At 50.2% G+C, this 19,346-nt stretch overlaps 1 protein-coding gene across 1 annotated transcript in view; it reads right to left on the bottom strand.

Moving 5' to 3' along the window:
• Window positions 1–19,346, bottom strand: part of UBE4B (ubiquitination factor E4B) — a gene marked incomplete at its 3' end in the record, with an annotated part of 74,469 nt that overhangs the window by 30,153 nt on the left and 24,970 nt on the right. The window contains exons 4-12 of the mRNA XM_015407666.1: window positions 17,336–17,423; window positions 16,868–17,046; window positions 14,842–14,928; window positions 13,929–14,327; window positions 11,511–11,627; window positions 8,194–8,335; window positions 6,529–6,629; window positions 3,546–3,660; window positions 1,507–1,590 (exon numbers count right to left, since the gene is read on the bottom strand). Of these exons, the coding sequence (XP_015263152.1) occupies window positions 1,507–1,590; window positions 3,546–3,660; window positions 6,529–6,629; window positions 8,194–8,335; window positions 11,511–11,627; window positions 13,929–14,327; window positions 14,842–14,928; window positions 16,868–17,046; window positions 17,336–17,423 (1,312 nt within the window). The remainder of the gene's footprint in view (window positions 1–1,506; window positions 1,591–3,545; window positions 3,661–6,528; window positions 6,630–8,193; window positions 8,336–11,510; window positions 11,628–13,928; window positions 14,328–14,841; window positions 14,929–16,867; window positions 17,047–17,335; window positions 17,424–19,346) is intronic.

Raw genomic sequence — 19,346 nt, forward strand, 5'->3', positions numbered from 1 at the left:
CAAAGGAATTCCAGTCAAGGCAGGCTCCTTAGAAAGCAGACTCGGCATTTCCTTCATCCGCAGCTCTCCAGCCTGCTTGGGGCAAACCCTCTGCCGATTCCACCTTTTAGCGCGTCTCCGCCTGCTTCCCCCTCTGCTCATCCCAAACCATAAAGGACCGCTCAGAAGAGCGCACACTACATCTCATAAGCCGGCAGGGCACCCGGCAAAGCAGCCAGCAAGCTCCAAAGGCCCTTCAAGACCAAGAGATGGAAGTCAATGGAGCTACTGTCCGCTGCACACCAAGCCCTTTGTCTTCCGACGAGGAGCAGAAAGTCAGATGCATGCCGAGCGCAGGGAACAAGAGATCCTTATCTAAATGCCCCAACTCCTGCAATGTGTGGGAAAGAACGACAGAAGAGGATCCACAAAAGAAGGGCCTGTGGAAAGCGGGCTCTCGCTCCTTGCTTAAGTTGTGGCCACCACAGTCGGTCAACAGAGGAATCTCCTTTGGCTAATGCTCTGCAAAGCTACTGTTCTACTGACGGGGAGCAGGGTAGAGGACCCAAACCCATCCATGTTCCTGTAACAAACGAGCACCTAGAATCAGAGGGATTTCCTTTCATTTGAAAGCACAGCTTGGTGACTTTGCCTGAAAACACAGGCTCAGGTTTTCAAAACCCCATCATTACCTGCAGCAGAAATTTAAGATTCTACCCCAAACACTTCTACCTTCTTTATGCTCTGCTTCCTGACCCCTGTGTGAACTCGGCCTAGCTCTCCATGCAGTGGTTAAATCAGCACTTGGGTTCTGCCACTTCGGACTGTTGAGGGGCCCACTCCCATAAATGCTTTGCTAGCCCCCCCCCAGTTGTTATAAGAACATAAGAGAAGCCAGTTTGGTGTAGTGGTTAAGAGTGCGGACTCTAATCTGGGAGAACCGGGTTCGATTCTCCACACCTCCACTTGCAGCTGCTGGGTGACCTTGGGTCAGTCACAAGTCCTTTCAGAGCTGTTCTCTCAAGGGCAGTCCTCCAGAGAGCTCACTCAGCCTCACCTACCTCACAGGGTGTCTGTTATGGGGAGGGGAAGGAGTTCGTAAGGCGTGCTGAGACTCCGAGTGAAAGGCGGGGTATAAATCCAATCTCTTCTTCTTCCTCAATGCTAACCCTAAAAACCCTAACCCCAATAACCCTAACCCTAACAATCCTAACCCTAACCCTAGTAACCCTAACCTTGGTCTCTGAGGTGCGACTGGACCTAACCCTAGTTGTTCAACTGCAGACTGACACAGCTACCCTCCGAAACCATCTCCGTGTTAAAAGAACTCTGCTCTAGCCTGCCCCCGATATGCCTATTGTTCAACATGCAGGAGATGGCTTTGCATGCATTTAATCAAGCGGCCGTCGGACGTGGCACAGCCTTGGCCCAGGAGGACCACCTCACAGAGAGAACTTCAAGACCGCACAGACTGTCAGCATCTGAAACAGAGGCAGGAAAAGGAAAAAGGCAAGGACTGTAACTTACCATAAGGGGATACTTAAAATTATCGCTATCCAGGGAACACTCGTTCGAAGCCACAGCCAGGCCTTGTAAAATGGGGATAAATATCTGTTTAAAGAAATGAAAAGAACAACAACCACATTCTTTCATGTATCAGCTGGTTAGGACCAGAATGGCTGATATCCTTAATGCAGTAGCATGACTTTGTAGAAGTTAGGATTCCTTTGGTCAGGCGTGAGTCAAAAAGGCTCAAGAGAGAATCACGGAACCACAGAGTTGGAAGGGGCCATAGAGGCCATCTAGTCCAACCCCCGCTCAATGCAGGATCAGCCGAGAGAGCATTCCAGCCGCTGCTTAAAGATGGCCAGTGAGGGGGAGCTCACCACCTCCCTAGGCAGACGATTCCTATTATTATCATTTTGTCAAGGTTTTGAGTGTCTGGTTGGTGTAGTTAGGGCCAGTTTGGTGTCGTGGTGAAGTGCGCGGACTCTAATCTGGGAGAACCGGGTTGGATTCCCCACTCCTCCACTTGCACCTGGCTGGGTGACCTTGGGTCAGTCACAAGCTCCGGCACAGCTGTTCCTGAAAGAGCAGTTCCTGTCAGAGCTCTCTCGGCCCCACCTCCCTCACAGGGTGTCTGTCTGTTGTGGGGAGGGGAAGGGAAAGGAGTTTGTAAGCCGCTCTGAGACACCTTCGGGTAGTGAAGGGCCATGGGGTATAAATCCAATCTCTTCTTCTCCTTCTCTAATCTGGGAGAACCGGGTTTGATTCCCCACTCCTCCACTTGCACCTGGCTGGGTGACCTTGGGCAAGCCGTAGTTCTGACAAGAGCTGTTCTTGAAAAAGAGCAGTTTGTGTCAGAGCTCTCTCGGCCCCAGCTCCCTCACAGGGTGTCTGTTGTGTGGAGGGGAAGGGAAAAGGAGTTTACAAGCCGCTCTGAGACACCTTTGGGCAGTGAAGGGTGGGGGTATAAATCCAATCTCCTCCTCCTCCTGGTGTTAATTTTAGACAAAAACCTATTGCTGTTTTTTTATTGGGGGCATCCTTGCTTCTCAAACTGCCCGGACCTCAAAGCAGATGCCGGCATTTTCAAATATGACCTGCAACTGTTTCCTTTGCCCCAATGCCCTTGGCATGCCAGTGAGCTGACCCATATCGTTGATTGACTGCTTACTTGACTGCAGTCACAGGAGAGATTTTGTATCCCACCTTTTTACCCAATTAGGGCCCTGAATCAGGCAAGCAATTTAAAAGACATTAAAACCCAACTTTAAAAATGATACACGCAGCAACTAAAACATAAACAGGAAGGAGGGTCTGTAATATTTGAATCCGTCCCCAACAGAGTTTGCCATAATGATTAGTGGTTTTCTTGGGTTGGCAATTGGTCTTATAAATTCATTTGTTGTTGTTGTTGTTGTTGTCATTATTATTATTATTATTATTATTATTATTATTATTTCCAAAACAGATTAAGCCATACTATCGCCAATAACAAAGATACATCATCATGAGAGTGCAACTCAATAACAATCATAAATTAAGTCAATAAATATTGCAAACCGTAACATTTTAACAGAAGGACCTTCTATAAAGACAGAAGTGTATTAGTCCACAGAGTTAAGGGGGTAAGGATTACACATATCGTCTCTACTCGACAAACCTTGGTAATACTGTTTCATAACGTTAGCCATTTGTGATAATGTAAGTTTGCAGGTAGAATATCGTGCATAGTGAGATAAGAGAATATTGGGAACCAGATTTGTGGTCTAGTACGTTAAAAAAAAAAGGCTTGGCCATCTCCCTTCAACTGTCTTATAATTGTGACATGTGACGATATGTAACTTCTGATTAGGCTTACTTGTACTGTTTGCCACAGAAAGGGTGATAACCCATACTGAAGTATTAAACAAAGAAATTTTCAGGAGAAACTGTGAGCTAAGTGAAGGAACCAAAAGCAAGTTCCGCTGTGGGTGAAAAGACACAGGCATGGCATGAGCTGCCTTGGACCCCCCCCCCCCAACCTGCTGGGAAAGGCTCTTTAAAAAAACAGAATTGCTTACCTGCCTGAACACCTCTTCATCCTGATGGGTAGTTCTCACTAGCTCCTGGATGAAGCCGAAAGGGAGGTTCCTACACAGCATGTACGGGACCAGCAAAGACTGCTGCTGCAACGACCTTCACACGCGGACACACCAGGATCGGGGTGGGGGGGGGGGAAGAAGGGAGAACAGACTAAGCCAGCCATGTGATTCCAACATAACTTCCCCCACGGATGCACCACTGTCGGCTTTTTCTCCCTTGTTACGTCTGGGGGACTTCTGATAGCGTTACTAGTTTTTGCTGTTCTTGTTCGGAGTTTTATGGGTTAGTTGCATTTATGCTTTTTATCCTCTGCTTCTTTTGCAGTCTGAGCTCCACTTTAAAACGAATGCTGTTTTATTGACATACTTAAAGGTAAAGGTTCCCTTGCTCGAAAGCCAGTCGAATCCGGCTCTAGGGTTGCAGTGCTCATCTCCGTTTCAAAGCCGAAGAGCCAGCGCTGTCCGAAGATGTTTCCGTGGTCATGTGGCTGGCATGACTAAACACCAAGGCGCACGGAACGCTGTGACCTTCCCACCAAAGTGGTACCTATTTATCTACCTGCAATTTCTTGCTTTCGAACTGCTAGGCTGGCAGGAGCTGGGGCCAGAGATGGGCGCTCACTCTGTCATGCGGCACACTCGGGTCTTGAACTGCTGAACGACCGACCTTCCACAGCCTGCAGTTCAGCGTCTTAACCACTTGAGCCACCGCAGCTCCTATTGACATACTTAGTAGCACCTTATACAGTTTTAACTATTTGTAAGCCACCTTTGGTATTTTATATGGAAAAGATGGACAGAAATATTTAAAACACCTCTCTGTGGGAGGGGGGGAGCAGGGGTCACTGGGGGAGTGGGGGTAGCACTGAACGTCCTGCACTGTGCAGTGGGTTGGACTAGATGACCCTTGGGAACCCTTCCAGCTCTATCTTAATGAGAAAAGGCCATTTTTCACAGAGTGTCAGGTTTTTAGAATCAGGTAGGCAGCCGTGTTGGTCCAAAGCAGCGGAACAAAGTCTGAGTCCAGGGGCACCTTTAAGACCAATCAAGTTTTATTCAAAGTATAAGCGTTCACATACATGCACACTCCTTCAGATACCTCCTCAACCATTACATACAGGTGTGGGGGGGTGCTAGTTGCCAGAATGCATAAGTAACTGGGCGATTATAGCTGAGATTGGATTAAAGCAGCTGGTAAGATCAGTGAATAGATGAACAGATCACACATGTGACAATATATAAATCTGATTAGGCTTAATTGTATTGTCACGCCCGGGTTGCAGGGAGGGGTCGAGTGAGCGATGGATAGGATCCAGGATGCGTTGGCTGAAGCTCAAGAGTGTGGGTTCACCTCAGAATTGTCGTGATAGAGTTAACGGCACTCACTCACAACGATGGGGAGTCGATAGACAAGTTCGAGTGGACTTTACCACTCCTCTCTGTCTTTTCTCGTACCACTCTTCCATCTCATTCCTCCCTGGTTTCACCTGACTTTCTCCTTTATTTGTTCAGCCTTCGCACCTGTTCTTCCCCACCACCCACTTCTTAAAGCAACCGAGCCACCAGCCAGAGCTCCAAGGGAAACTGGTCTCGGTTGTTGACTTGCCATCCCGTCTTCCATTGATCGTGGTCCTGACGGCTGGCCCAGTGATTACCGCGGCCTCGGCCCCCTCCCTTCGTAGGTATTTCACCCCTCTGTGGCTGTGGCGCCAGTACCCCGGGTCCCCCTGGGAATGGTCTCGGACCAGTGGCTCCCTTCTGGCGAGAGCTGACAGGGTGGGCTCCTGCATAGTCAGGAGGGGGTTGGTATCTCCCTCCTGACATGTATTGTTTGCTATTGTGCTATCTGCTATTCACGTATCTTACCAACTGCTTGAATCCAGTCTCAGCTATAATCACCCAATTACTTATGCACTTGACTCTTCCAGGCAACTAACACCTCCCCCACCTATATGCAATGGTTGAGGAGGTCTTGTTTCACTGTATCTGAAGGAGTGTGCATGCACATGAAACGTTATGCCTTGAATAAAACTTTGCTGGTCTTAAAGGTGCCACCGGACTCAAACTTTGCCAGGTTTTTAAACACTTGTTGATTAACAGACAGGGAAATGGGGTGGGGGAGCAGGGCTGGGGAGGTCAAGAAGTTTATTTTAAAGAGTAAAAAACAATTACTCTACAGTAGGTTGCAGCCATAAGCCTCTGATACGAGGGATTTAAGGGAGACGATGGCGTAACACACGGGACGGCCACCTGGCCCTCGGCAAGGAAGAGCATGTGCAAAACAGCTAGCCATCACTGAGGAGACCCAGCTGCTGGGCCTGGGAAGGAAGGCAAAACAGGCAGGAACAAACGGAGCTGAGAACCTGCAGGGTTTGCTGGACAGTTTCCTGGAGCTGAACTGCACATGGCCTGAGCACTAAGACCGCAGGAAAAGAGACGGGCATAGGAATACGGCCACAGGGATTCAACCTCCTCTCCAGACAGCACAAGCAGATGCTCCATAAGAAGCATCAGGGCAAACGGCACACCTCCCTCTTTCTCCCCCAGGCCATGAACTGAATTTCGGAGTTGGTCGACACCTGAAGAGGGAATAAGGGGTGGCAGAGGGCAGACCACACTGCAGACTAACGAATTACAATTTAGTCAGTCCTCATGCGGCATCAGTGACGACCAAAGACTTCTGCTGCTACTCCAAAGCAAGGCTGTACCCTACGGGTTCATATTAGCTTGATCATTATGGCTTCCTCCAGGAAGCTGTCAGGGGATCTGCTGACCGAAGCAGACCCACTGCTCCGCTGACAAGGGGAAGGGGAGAGAGGGAAAAGAGCTACGGCAGTTAAAATGCTCGCTTGCAACTTAGAACATCTGCCCTATTATCATGCCTGTTTTGGAACAGCTCCGAGTGGAACACAGGCAAGAAGGAAGCGAAAGAGTTAGATGGCCACATCTTGGCTCAACTCACCTCGGTTGTGTTAAGGATCCCTGGAGCACCAAAGCAGCGTGGGAAATGCACTGGGATCGGATGTTGCTCAGCAACTGGCTCACCACGGGCTGGCTACACATCTAAGAGAAGAGGAGCATCAGGCGGGATGAGCGGCGATGGCGTGCAGAGGAGCAAACCCAACCCTAGCCCTTCGAGGACAACGATGTTGGCAAGTGCCCTCTTACAGCCTTCTACGGCTCTCGAACCCCAAGTCTAAAGGTTGTTCGGGGACGCACAGCCTCCTCCAAGCCCTCCTTGTAGGTCTGACCCTGCACCCAGCACTTCAAGGGCTTCAGAGTTCCGCAACGCCAAAGTGAACAAGCCAACAAACTTGGGTGATTCTTTTCCTAAGGTTTGGTGGCACTTGGAGGAAGTCTGTGCCCACCTCCTCTGCGACAACTAACAGGGAAGACTCACAGTGTTACACTTTCCTTTGCAGAGACTGAACAGCTGAGGCTTCAGGGCTAGGGCTCTTTTTTTAACATTTTATTTATAAGGTTTTTACATGATAGAAAACACAATATATTGATTGTATTACAGTAATTACCATATCATGAGTCTATGTTAACATTTGTTGTCTAACCACAAAAAAAAATTGTCCATATTTCTTTAAATATGTTGTCATCTTTACCTTGCAAAATTAGTGTTAATTTATCCATCTCTGCAATATTCAACATTCTATATATCCATTCATCTCTTGAGGGTATTTTTCCCTGTTTCCAATATTTAGCAAATATAATACGAGCCGATGTTAACATATATGTTAATATATATTGATCTGTTTTTTTAATACTTATCTGGCAAGATATTTAACAGAAATATTTCTGGTCTATATGGTAGTTCTATATCTATGATTTCAGATATAAGTTTTTGTATCTTATGCCAGTAAATTTGTGTTATGTTACACCTCCACCACATATGGTAGAAGGTGCCAACGCTATGTTTACATTTCCAGCAAGTTTTAGATAGATTTGGGTAACATTTCGCAATTTCATCTGGTGACCAGTGCCACCTAAAAAAACATTTTATATATACTTTCCTTATATGGTATTGCTTGTGTATATTTTATTACTTTCCAGATTTTGGAACATTCATCAATATCAATGTTATATCCAAAGTCTAGGCTAGGGCTTCTAAAAGACCCATGTCAGGGTGGAAAGCATTTTTCCCCAGGGTGTGCCAGCTAGTGACTGGGGGGCCTTTCTGGCCCCCTTTCCTCTGTCTTAACGTGGCTTGGCTCCCCGGTTTCTGCTCCTTTGCACATTGCTTCTGGACCACGTGAAGCCGCCTTATACCATCGGCCTATCTAACTTATCACTGTCTAGCTCTGACAGACCGGATCTCCAGCAGAGAAAGGTCTTCCCTGACACCTGCTACCCAAGACAGCCGGTTTTCTACCAGTTAAGTCCTTGGCAAAGAGCATGTTCTGGATTTATATGAGTTGATCTGTGGGGCAGAGGAAAGGGTAGGAGAACCTGAGTGGCAGATTATTCTGAGCTGGAAGGGACTGGCTTGGATACCTTTTCAGCCTCTCCTAGCCCCAGCGTTCAGTGTTTTCTAAAACTGTTGCTCCGCAGAAAGTGACGGGACGAGGAGAACTGTTCCAGCCAGCCCCCTCCCTCCCTCCCTCCCTCCCTCGCATACCTTTGGTGCTTTTCTCTCTTCTATCCCCACTCTGTCGAAACATTCGATGAGGTAGTTCAGCATCTCCGTCTCCTTGCACGTCTCAATGGTGAAATGGTCACTGCACGCGTCAGAAACGCTGGCCCCACCAGAGCCTCCACCACTTTAAAAAGGGGGGGGGGGAGAGAAGTAAACAGAGAAATCAGGGTCACTGGCCTTAGCCAAGTGGGGAACAGTCAGCCCCTGCCAGAGGGAGCGTGATGGGTAAAGCTGGCAAGCAGACTCTCTAGGAGGCAGGGCTGACCCACACGATGAGTTTCTTACAGGCAAAGGAGTTCTTTCCACTGGTATTACCACCTGTACTGGGCATGGACAAGCAGCCTACACACAAATGCGGTACCACGTAAGCTCCCGTTGCCACACGATTGCTGATACGCACAAGTCAGATCAGCGTGGAGTTGAGAAGGATACAAATGCGGCAGAGGAGGGGGATTTTGTCCTGAGGCAGGTAGGTCCTAGGCATCATTTTGAGGCACATAACCTCGAGATCCTAAGCACAAATGGAAGACACCAGGACTGTAAGAGACACAGCCTCCTACCTGCTCCAAGGGGCATTGAGTGCTATGCTTTACTTACCTAGTGAACAAATTTTACAAACAAAAAAGTTCAGCACCGTGCATACAGATACTGTGAGGGTTAAAACCATCCTCCCGGCCCAGTCCAGGCAATACAACAAAAGGGTTGTACCACTTAGACCGTCGATAGGGGGGTGGGACATATTTTCACTGATCCTCCCCATGCAAATAAAGAAGTCAGCAGACCAGGCAAAAGGGTTCTAGGCCCCACACCCTTCATATGGTGTGCTTGTTGTTCAGTCGCACAGTCGAGTCCGACTCTTCGCGACCCCATGGACCAGATCACGCCAGGCCTTCCGGTCTTCCGCCGTCCTCTGAAGTTTGCTCAGTGTGCTAGTTTTCCATTTATAGGGAGTGACTGAAGCAGGGATACTTTGCAAAATGCAACCCCCCTCTCACAGTCTGGAATGGAGCAGTCCATTCTGCTATCTCAGCCCCCCCCCCCAACCTGGTTCTTTTGCATGTACAGACCAGGCCTTTCATTGCAGATGCTGAACATGCCAATTGTGGTCTTTGACTGACAGGTCATGTGACATTTGCTTTACAGATCAGGAAAACAGAGTCTTGCTCACTACGGTCAGAAGTCAGCCACACGGCCTTTTATGTTCGGGCACCCTATGCAGTAACAGACCTAGAAGGTCCCGCTACTTCAGCAAGAGAGGTTCAAAGGGAGAGTCCAGTGAGAAGCTGCTGAATTGGAATCCTGGCACTGATCTGACGACCTCGGTCTTGACAGGGACTGGGAGTGGACGTCTCCCTCCTGCAAAAACAACCGTCCCTCTGAACAAAGTTTATGTCCACCATTCCTAATCCTCTGACTTGGCCAAAAGCATCAGCCATTGGGAGAGGGCCATACCCATGCTGAATGGATCACCTCCTCTTTTTGGCAGGATCTTGCTTTCACCTGTGCTATGCAGCATCACCCCTTGACCTGGGCGGCCCAGGCTAGCCTGACCTCCTCAGATCAGGGAAGCTCAGCAGGGTCAGGCCCGGTGAGCACTTGGATGAGAGGCCTCCAAGGTAGCCCAGGGCGGCGATGCAGAGGCAGGCAACCGCTGCGGCTAGTCTCTTGCCTTGAAAACACTGGCCGGCTTCCTAAAAGGAATGCACGCATGCGACCGCAAAGATGAACCACAGCACAACTGGTCGCGATGTGCGTGCGAGGAAGAGGTTACGTGTGCCTCCACCAACCCGGTAGATTCCTAATTTGGCAAAGGTCAGGATGGCCGCTGCAAAAGCAAGGAAGGAGCAGAGGTGCGGACGACGACGGAACCTTCTTTGCTTCTGTTCTTGTGAGCCTCACGAGGTACCACTGCAGAGGCTGGAGTCGCTTTCACACAGACTTCAGCTCAGTGGAGCCTTTCATGTGTTTTAATCCCTACAGCATTTCTTCCTGGGGCTGGAGACGCTTCCATTCAAAGACCCCCCTAGGCATGAAGGAGCAAAAACGTACCACCCCCACAATGGGGAACACATGGCTGTGCGACACCCCGCCTTGGGTGCAGTATGCCTGGCTTGGGGAGTGGGTCACCTCACCCTCAAGGAAGGGGTTAAGACGGGAGGAATGATCTCCCGTTTGCATGACTGCTACGAACAAGGCCTCCCTTTCCAGAATGCCTCTGCACGGCGGAGAGAGACAGAATTTCCTCTTTTCGGAAAACTGATCCAGGAGAACTCTGGGATGGCATCACCTCTCCTCATTAGCTATTGCTTCAACAAGGCACACATGAAGCTGCCTGATACCGAATCGGGCCCTTGGTCCATCAAGGTCAGTATTGTCTACTCAGACTGGCAGCTGCTCTCCAGGGTCTCAGGCAAAGGTCTTTCCCATCACCTACTGCCTGGTTCCTTTTTTTAAACTGGAGGTGCCGGGGACCTTCTGCATGCCAAGCAGAGGCTCATCCACTGAGCCCCAGCCCCAAATGATACTGAAGTGGCCTTATACTGAATCAGACTCTTGGTCCATCAAGGTCAGTATTGTCTACTCAGACTGGCAGCCGCTCTCCAGGGTCTCATGCAGAGGTCTTTCCCATCACCTACTGCCTGGTTCCTTTTTTTAATCTGGAGGTGCCGGGGATTGAACCTGGGACCTTCTGCATGCCAAGCAGAGGCTCATCCACTGAGCCACAGCCCTTCGCACAGGACTGTCACCCAGCAAGCTTTTGTGGCAGAGTAGGGATTTAAAACTGGATGTCACAGATCCTAACCCAACACTTGAACCACAAAACTGGATTTCACAGATCCTAACCCAACACTTGAACCACTCCACCACGCTGGCTCTCATGGAATATCCTGCAGGAATACCTAGGCCTCTCTGCCTCAGTTCATGTGACCCCATCTTGTCAGCGGAAGACCTAAAGATGATTCAAAGAGTCACCAGAGCTAAAGGGAATCCACAGAATCCTTCCAAGAGAGAAAACGATGGTAAGAAATGACCAGTTTAAGAGCCACCAAAAGGGCTACCCCTCCCTTCACTATGAGGGAGCCATTTCTCCATACGCTGAAACACAGAAAAGGGGAAACGGGGCTTTGATGGGGATAATCACTAACATGCAAGCTAGTGACCAGGGAAAAAACCCAATGAGAACAGAACGGAATGTCAGTTTTGGAAAAGGGACAGGAAAAAGCAGAAATGCCAGCACGTCTCTTTTTTAAAAGCAAGACAGACAAAGTTACGTGAGGGTTGTTTGTTTTTTTGAATACCTGGACCCAAACTGGACACAAGCAAAGTCATCCTCGTCGTCTTCATCTTCTTCATCGGAACTGTCTCCAGACATATCAGAAATGGCAAGGAAGAGGGGGAAAGGGCTGTCGTACAGACTATCGTGAGGAAAGCAAACAGGACCCATGAATCGACAAGGAGGGAACAGCGGCAGAAGGCCAAGAAAGATCACCTTCGCCAAAAGCATGCACCAAATCCAAGCTTGAAAAAACAGTGTTTGTTAAAGCCACAACCAAGTTAATGTGCCCCCTCGCGACAAGCATCACTTCAAGTGAAACAAACACTAAAGTGACCAAAGTATCCACTCCAAGTCAATCAAGGCAAAGCGGGTTTTCAAACACAACGAGGAAGGGATGGCTCCAGAGCAAACTACTTCGGGCAGCAGCCCAATCGCTCGCTCACAACTTTAATGTCAGTAGCTCACAAAGTAGAATTTTTGCTCACAAGACTTCACAGCTTAGAGGGAGCATTGGAGGCCACTAAGGAAGTCCAGGGTCCATGGACGGCTTCAAGAGGGAATTAGATAAGCATATGGAGCAGAGGTCCATCAGTGGCTATTAGCCACAAGGTACAGATAGGGACTCTGGGGCAAGTGATGCTCTGTCATCTTGGTGCTTGGGGGGGGGGGGCATGATGGCACTGGTATTTCTGGCCACTGTGTGATACAGAGTGTTGGACTGGATGGGCCTTTGGCCTGATCCAACATTGGCGTCTCTTATGTTCTTCTATGGAGCAGAGGTCCATCGGTGGCTATTAGCCACAAGGTATAGATAGGATATCAGGAGCTGCGGTGGCTCAAGTGGTTAAGACGCTGAACTGCAGGCTGTGGAAGGTCAGTAGTTCAGCAGTTCAAGACCCGGGTGCCGCAAGACGGGGTGAGCTCCTGTCTCTAGTTCCAGCTCCTGCCAACCTAGCAGTTCGAAAGCAAGAAATTGCAAGTAGATAAATAGGTACCACTTCGGTGGGAAGGTCACAGCGTTCCGTGCGCCTTGGTGTTTAGTCATGCCGGCCACATGACCACGGAAATGTCTTTGGACAGCGCTGGCTCTTCGGCTTTGGAACGGAGATGAGCACCACAACCCTAGAGTCGGACTCGACTGGCTTTCGAGCAAAGGAACCTTTACCTTTTACCTATAGATAGGAACTCTCAGTCTGGGGCAAGTGATGCTCTGTATTCTTGGTACTTTGGGGGGGCAACAGTGGGAGGGCTTCTAATGTCCTGGCCCCACTGGTGGACCTCCTGAGGGCACCTGGTATTTTTGGCCACTGTGTGATACAGAGTGTTGGGCTGGATGGCCCTTTGGCCTGATCCAACATTGGCGTCTCTTATGTTCTTCTGTTCAGGGTGGCTATGCAGAGGCAGGCAAGGGCCAACCACCTCTGAGCATCTCTTGCCTGGGTTGCCATAAGTCAGCTGGGACTTGATGGCACTTTACACACACACACAGACACACACACACACAGAGTAACTCCAGCCTTCCCAACCCATCCTTGACAGACAACGTAGTGATTTAGGCCCAATGTCAGACTTCTCGTCTTCAGACAGGCCAATCCATTCAGCTTGCCAGTTCTGTTGTGCCTCCTGGGCAGCCACACCGATGACTCACCCAGCCAAGAGTCAACGCTTTCACTGGGCTAAATCCCAGCAAGACTGTCCACATCCCAGTTGCCAATGTGCCGCAACGTTGGCGCTCTAAGTGGACTGCACTCCCAACAAGCCGGGCACAGCGGCACCGAGACTGTGCCTGTGCCCCCCCGGTCCGCTGCTGCGGCACATGTGGTGAAAACCCAGAAGCAACATGCCAACACAGCAGGGCACCTTAGCTTCCCAAAAGAACGAGCCAGGAAACTATGAGGCAGTTTAGATCCTTTACAGGCTAAGGATTTCCATCTGAGTAATGGGTGAAAGGCGTTAAAAACGCCTGGGAGAAAAAAATCAGTCAACCGCAGCTAACACTGGTATATGCAATGGTTTTCAAAGGGAAGGAAACAGCAGGCAAGCAGAGAAGGCTGATGGAGAGCAACTAGGATGTGGATGTGGACAGTCCATCTAGATCACAGATACGCAGATACAAGACAGAGGGGAAGAAACCATATCGTTCTCCTTGCATCCAGTAAATCTGTGCACGGCCGTATTCCCTGTTCCCACCTTCTTTCTTGCATTTCTCCCCTTTAGCTCTAGGCCAAAAATGCTGCCGACCCCAAATGTACTCAGCGGCCTTGCCGGCAGTCGGTATTAGCAGGGCTCACACAGTTTGTTAAGTATCTAAGCAAGACATTTATTAAAGGGGTTAGTCAACCAGGCTCCTTTTGCGTACGAGTCCTTCCAACGCACATTAAGTCACTGCAACCCTGCACGGCACACACCAAGACAGCAAACTCTCAAAGCCACGAAATACCTAGATGGTGTCCTGCTCAGGAGGGACGGCCGCCTGCTGAGTGGCCCAGGCGAAGCAGTAAACAGAGGCAAGGCCATTGTTATAGGCCTAATCCTGGACGAAGAAGCAGCCCGAGCAGCCGGAGGACTGGTGCTTGTGACTGGAGGAGTTGGAGAGCGAGAGAAAACGGAGGCGGCCACCGAGGGTGAGGCGAGAGGAGCCGGGAAGGCCCATGGGTGGGCCACAGTGTATGGGCGGTACCTTGGGGAGGAAGGCGGGGCTCCGAGTGGGCCTGCCTGTGGGACATGAGGGCTGGCTGAAAGGGAAGGCGCGGTCGTAGGGGCAGCCAGGCTGGCAGAAGAGGCAAGGAAGGAGCCGGCCAAAGAGGTGAGTGCGGGAGCTGGGCTAGTTCCGTAGAGACTAGGATCAAAGAAAAAGGGAAGGGAGGAGGAGAAAGACAGACAGACAGGCAGGCCTTTTAGAACTTCATAAAGTAGGAGAGAAAGATTCAACGTTCCCCTGCCAGACTGTAGTTGTCTCAACACACGGGCTTAGAGAGTCATCCACGCCAACAGTTTTGAAACTAACTGAACGTTATAAAGTTGGGGAAGCATTACCACTTGCCTATGGAACACATCCAACTGGCATCGTGAGAATCTCTGTTTGCATTTAAGAAAAAGCGCACGATTCTCCCCCTTATTACAGCAGAGAGAAGTCATAAAAGCTCTGGGACTAAAGAGGAGCTGGCTGGATTCACAACAGCTACACATTTCACGGACATAAGCCTTGCTCTCCTACAAGAACCACGCCGCTGTCCATCGCCTGGCACAAGAGAACTTGGAAGCAAAAAAGGTTTCAAAACGCACAGAGGCTCCTGGCGTCGACTCACAAAGCCTAGTGTAGAATCCGGCTGGTTACAAAAGGCCCCCCTTACCTCGATAAGGAGCTGGAACCAAACGACCCCACGTTGCAGAGCGTGGGGCTCGTCCCCGGATTGGAGCCGGCGTTCAGGACCAGGTTTCTATCAGGAGCCCCAGACACGTTCGTCATCAACGGAGGGGGTCTGAGTGGGAAGCACATTCTGTGTGTGTTAGTGTGTGTGGGGGGGAGAGACCAAATTCTGTGTGTGGGTCGGCTCCTCCTGCTTTATGGCCTTCGAGATGAAAAGCCGTTCCCAGCCTGTTCTGTTGGCAGATTGGCGTGCCGGCTGTGCCAGCACCTCCGCATCGTTCGCGACTCCTTTTTGGTTGCTGCCACAGTGGAGGGCGGCTGGTGGGAGCTCAAGCTGCCCCTGCCCTCTAAAGCTCCCTGCTGGGCCTCTGCCCAATGCTTCTAGGGTGGTGTGGGGGAGCGGGGTGTTCCAGCCGTGGACTCTTCATTAGGGTTACCAAGCACCTGCCTTCGAATCGGCGGGGGGCACATGGTTCCCGGCCAGAACATCCTTCGGTGTAACACACACCCCGCCGCCGCACCATGCCGTCGGCCAGACGTGACGCCAGCACGCTGTGAAAGCTCTGGCAGAGCGTCGCGCCAGAGCTTTCACAGCGTGCTGGCGTCACGTCTGGCCGACGGCATGGTGCGGCGGCGGGGTGTGTGTTACACCGAAGGATGTTCTGGCCGGGAACCATGTGCCCCCCGCCGATTCGAAGGCAGGTGCTTGGTAACCCTAATGAAGAGTCCACGGCTGGAACACCCCGCTCCCCCACACCACCAAAGAAGCATTGGGCAGAGGCCCAGCAGGGAGCTTTAGAGGGCAGGGGCAGCTTGAGCTCCCAGCAGCCGCCCTCCACTGTGGTAGCAACCAAAAGGGAGTCGCGAACAATGCGGAGGTGCTGGCACAGCCGGCACGCCAATCTGCCAACAGAACAGGCTGGGAACGGCTTTTCATCTCGAAGGCCATAAAGCAGGAGGAGCCGACCCACACACAGAATTTGGTCTCTCCCCCCCACACACACTAACACACACAGAATGTGCTTCCCACTCAGACACCCTCCGTTGATGACGAACGTGTCTGGGGCTCACCACCACGGGAAATCCAACGCTGCCAGATGGAAGGGAGGTGGGTTGCAGCACCAGCCATCTCAGTGCAAGCCCACGGGGGGGGAGGCGGGGGGGGGAGAGACTCAGCTTTGTGAAAAAGGGATACTACAGGGATACCCCCTCCCTGGCAGCCTTTGAGCAGCGGCTGGACAAACACTTGTCAGGGATGCTCTAGGCCAGTGATGGCGAACCTTTTAGAGACCGAGTGCCCAAACTGCGACCCAAAACCCACTTATTTATCGCAAAGTGCCAACACGGCAATTTAACCTGAATACTGAGGTTTTACTTTAGAAAAAAAACCCATACATTAACTTAAGATGATCCAAACAAAGTAAGGAGAGCAATCCCATATGCTTTCATTTACTTAAAATTATTTGGCAGAGAATTCGACACTTTAATGATGGTCTGGGCCTGGCTGGGGCGATGGCACGCGTGCCCACAGAGAGGGCTCTGAGTGCCACCTCTGGCACCCGTGCCATAGGTTCGCCACCACTGCTCTAGGCTGATCCTGCACTGAGCAGGGTGATTGCAACTCTGTGCGATTCTACGATTCTACAGGCAGAAAGGGGGAGGGGGAGGAGGCACGGTACAGCCCAATCTTGGAAGCGAAACAGGGCTGGTATTTGGATGGGAGACCGCCAAGGAAGGCTCTGCAGAGGAAGGCGATGGCCGACCACTTCTGCTTCTCACCTGCCTTGGAAGTCCCTTGCTGGGGTTGCGGCAAGTCGGCCGCGACTTGACCACACGTACGTACACGCAGGTGGGAAAGAGGCCTCAGCAATGTGGTGGAAGGTAAACTTTCTGTATGGGATGCTACAGGATCATCCCCGCTGAAAAAAAGACCCCTGGGGCAGAGTTCAAGACGACCCTCTGCCTGAGATCCCAGAGACCACAGACAAGAGAAAAGGTCGCGACTTCACCTTAAAAAGAAAGCAAAACAGCTGGGCTCCTTACCCTCTTTGGGGTTCTGTTTAAACTGCTCAGAAAGCGAGGTGAGGAAGATGACGTCCCTGTCGCGATCCTTCCACGAGACCCTGAAGATCTTGCAGACTAACTGTAAGGCTTGCTCCTCGGATATCTCAGACCCTGATGGGGGCTCCTTCGCCACAGGAAAAGGGGAAAGTCAGGCATTCGTTTGGAGTACCCAGGCCATAAAAGGGAAGCTAACCCTCTCTCGTGTAATCTTAAATTTACATTCTTAAGTATCCTTATGAACATTGCCACCACCCAACACCCACTGCATATCTGTGACAGAAGTACGGATTTTAGCCAGATCGTGAGTCAGAAATCCAGAAACCCACCAGCCAACCAATCGGCACTTCCAAATATGTGCTCCCATCACACCCGCAACAAACAGACTCTGGCTGCTCTCTTTTGGGCTCACCCACCTTATCGGTGAGACTCCTTTTCTCCCTTCGATCGCTCTCGTCGACTTCCATGTTTTCGATTCCTGAATCTACGTCCACCTGGGACATACTGTTAAGTGGAACAGAGAAGCCATTAATCTCCGGACATTCGAGCAGGCTCGCTTATAGAAGTTGCTGACCGAATGGACAGGCGCAGTAAGTGAAAAGGAGAAAAGACTGACGCACACAGGAAAAAGAGGGGCCGTAAAAAGGGATGCCATTAACAGGCGCCGGTCAATAGACTGGCCTTCTGCAACCCACCGCTCACGTAGCTTTTGCTTCAGGGCTGGCCTGTGCAGCTTATGACCCAAAAGGAGTCTGGCAGGCTTAGAGGCTCACCCCAGTCCTCAAGGACTGCCCAGACTGAGGGGGGTAGGAATACAAATACAGGCCATTCTGCATGGCTGCTAGGTAGCCAGTTTGGTGCAGTGGTAAGTGTGCGGACTCTAATCTGGGAGAACGGGGTTTGATTCCCCACTCCTCCACTTGCACCTGCTGATGTGACCTTGGGTCAGTCACAAGCTCTGGCACAGCTGTCCTTGAAAAAGAGCAGTTTGTGTCAGAGTTCTCTCAGCCCCACCCACCTCACAGGGTGTATGTTGTGGGGAGGGGAAGGGAAAGGAGTTTGTAAGCCGCTCTGAGACTCCAAGTGAAGGGCGGGGTATAAATCCAATCTCTTCTTCTCTTCTTCTTCTCTTCATTTGCGCAGTGTGGGCCCTGCTTTAGCATGCATCAAGGCCCCAAAGGCAATCTTTTGCAGTTTTATCCTGCTCTTCTTCTTGCCTGATAGAACTTGAGACACGGTCTCCTAGATAAGTTACTATGTTCGCCGCAAGGTTTCCGATGGGACCCTAGAAAAATGCTGCTACTTTAAGAGTTTTATGCTCACAAGGGGAATTTATTGTGCCTTATGTCTTATATGTATATCACTGTCCTTGAAAAAGATTCTATTCGATACAGGTAAATTAGCGTCTGGTGGGACTAGTGATTGTGAAACTGACAAGGTGCTGTTCGAATGTCTGAACACAGTGTAAACTTGCACTCTGATGTATTGTTTGGTGAGCCTATGTTTGGTAATACTTGACACCGATATTTATATAACAGTATAGAAAAATTTTAAAAAATAAAAAGCACAAAATAGATCTACCTTAAGCATACACCTATTATACACAGTGTCATACATTTTTCCATATCTTCTTGCAAAGGTAGCGTACAATAATCCCCACCCAAGCACATTTTATTCTCACAACCACCCTTGTGAGGTAGGTCACCCTGGGAGACAGTGGCTGGCCATAAACCACCCATTTGCAACTACAGACTGCAACCCCTTCAGATTTTAAGCCCTGCAATCAATTTCCACCTTTTAAAAAATTTCTAAAACATGCTCTGTTTCATCCCTTTGGGCTGGAGGTAACCGGTGGTTCCTGGGCCTGCTCCTTCCCAGCGGTCAACTTAGCTCCTCCCTACCAGCTGTCAAGGGGACAATGGTATCAACAGGACTTGCTGGAAAGGCGTTTTGCTGCTTGGGGAGGGGCGGGAAGAGGGGTGTCAGCATAGCTTCTACCTGCTTAAACGCCCCAACAAAATCAAACACACCTATCAAGACGCTTAATTCAGACCAGGTAGGAACCTGTAGGAACAAAAGCCTCCTGCTTGAGAGGACCAAATTAACGAAGACCAAGAGATGAGGAACCAAGAGATGAAGGTTGCCTTAAAAATACAGTTACTAGTCCTCAACATTTCTAGACAAGCACTCCTTGCCCATGCACACCTGGTCAGTTATTCATGGCCAAGAACAACCAAATCCTGTAAACGCTACCTATATAAACAACTGAAGGCCAGTTTAATTCACCATCAGCCAGGTGACTGGCTAAAACCGGGGGGGGGGAGACAGCCAGTGTTCCCTCAAAGCTGAGTTAGTGTGAGCTCAGTTTTTTAGCCTCCGGCTCACACATTTTTGTCTTAGCTCAGGAGCGAACTCATTTATGCAGCA

This window comes from Gekko japonicus, unplaced genomic scaffold, assembly GCF_001447785.1.
Source record: "Gekko japonicus isolate JY-2015 unplaced genomic scaffold, Gekko_japonicus_V1.1 scaffold1533, whole genome shotgun sequence".
NCBI classification, from domain to species: Eukaryota; Metazoa; Chordata; class Lepidosauria; order Squamata; family Gekkonidae; genus Gekko; species Gekko japonicus.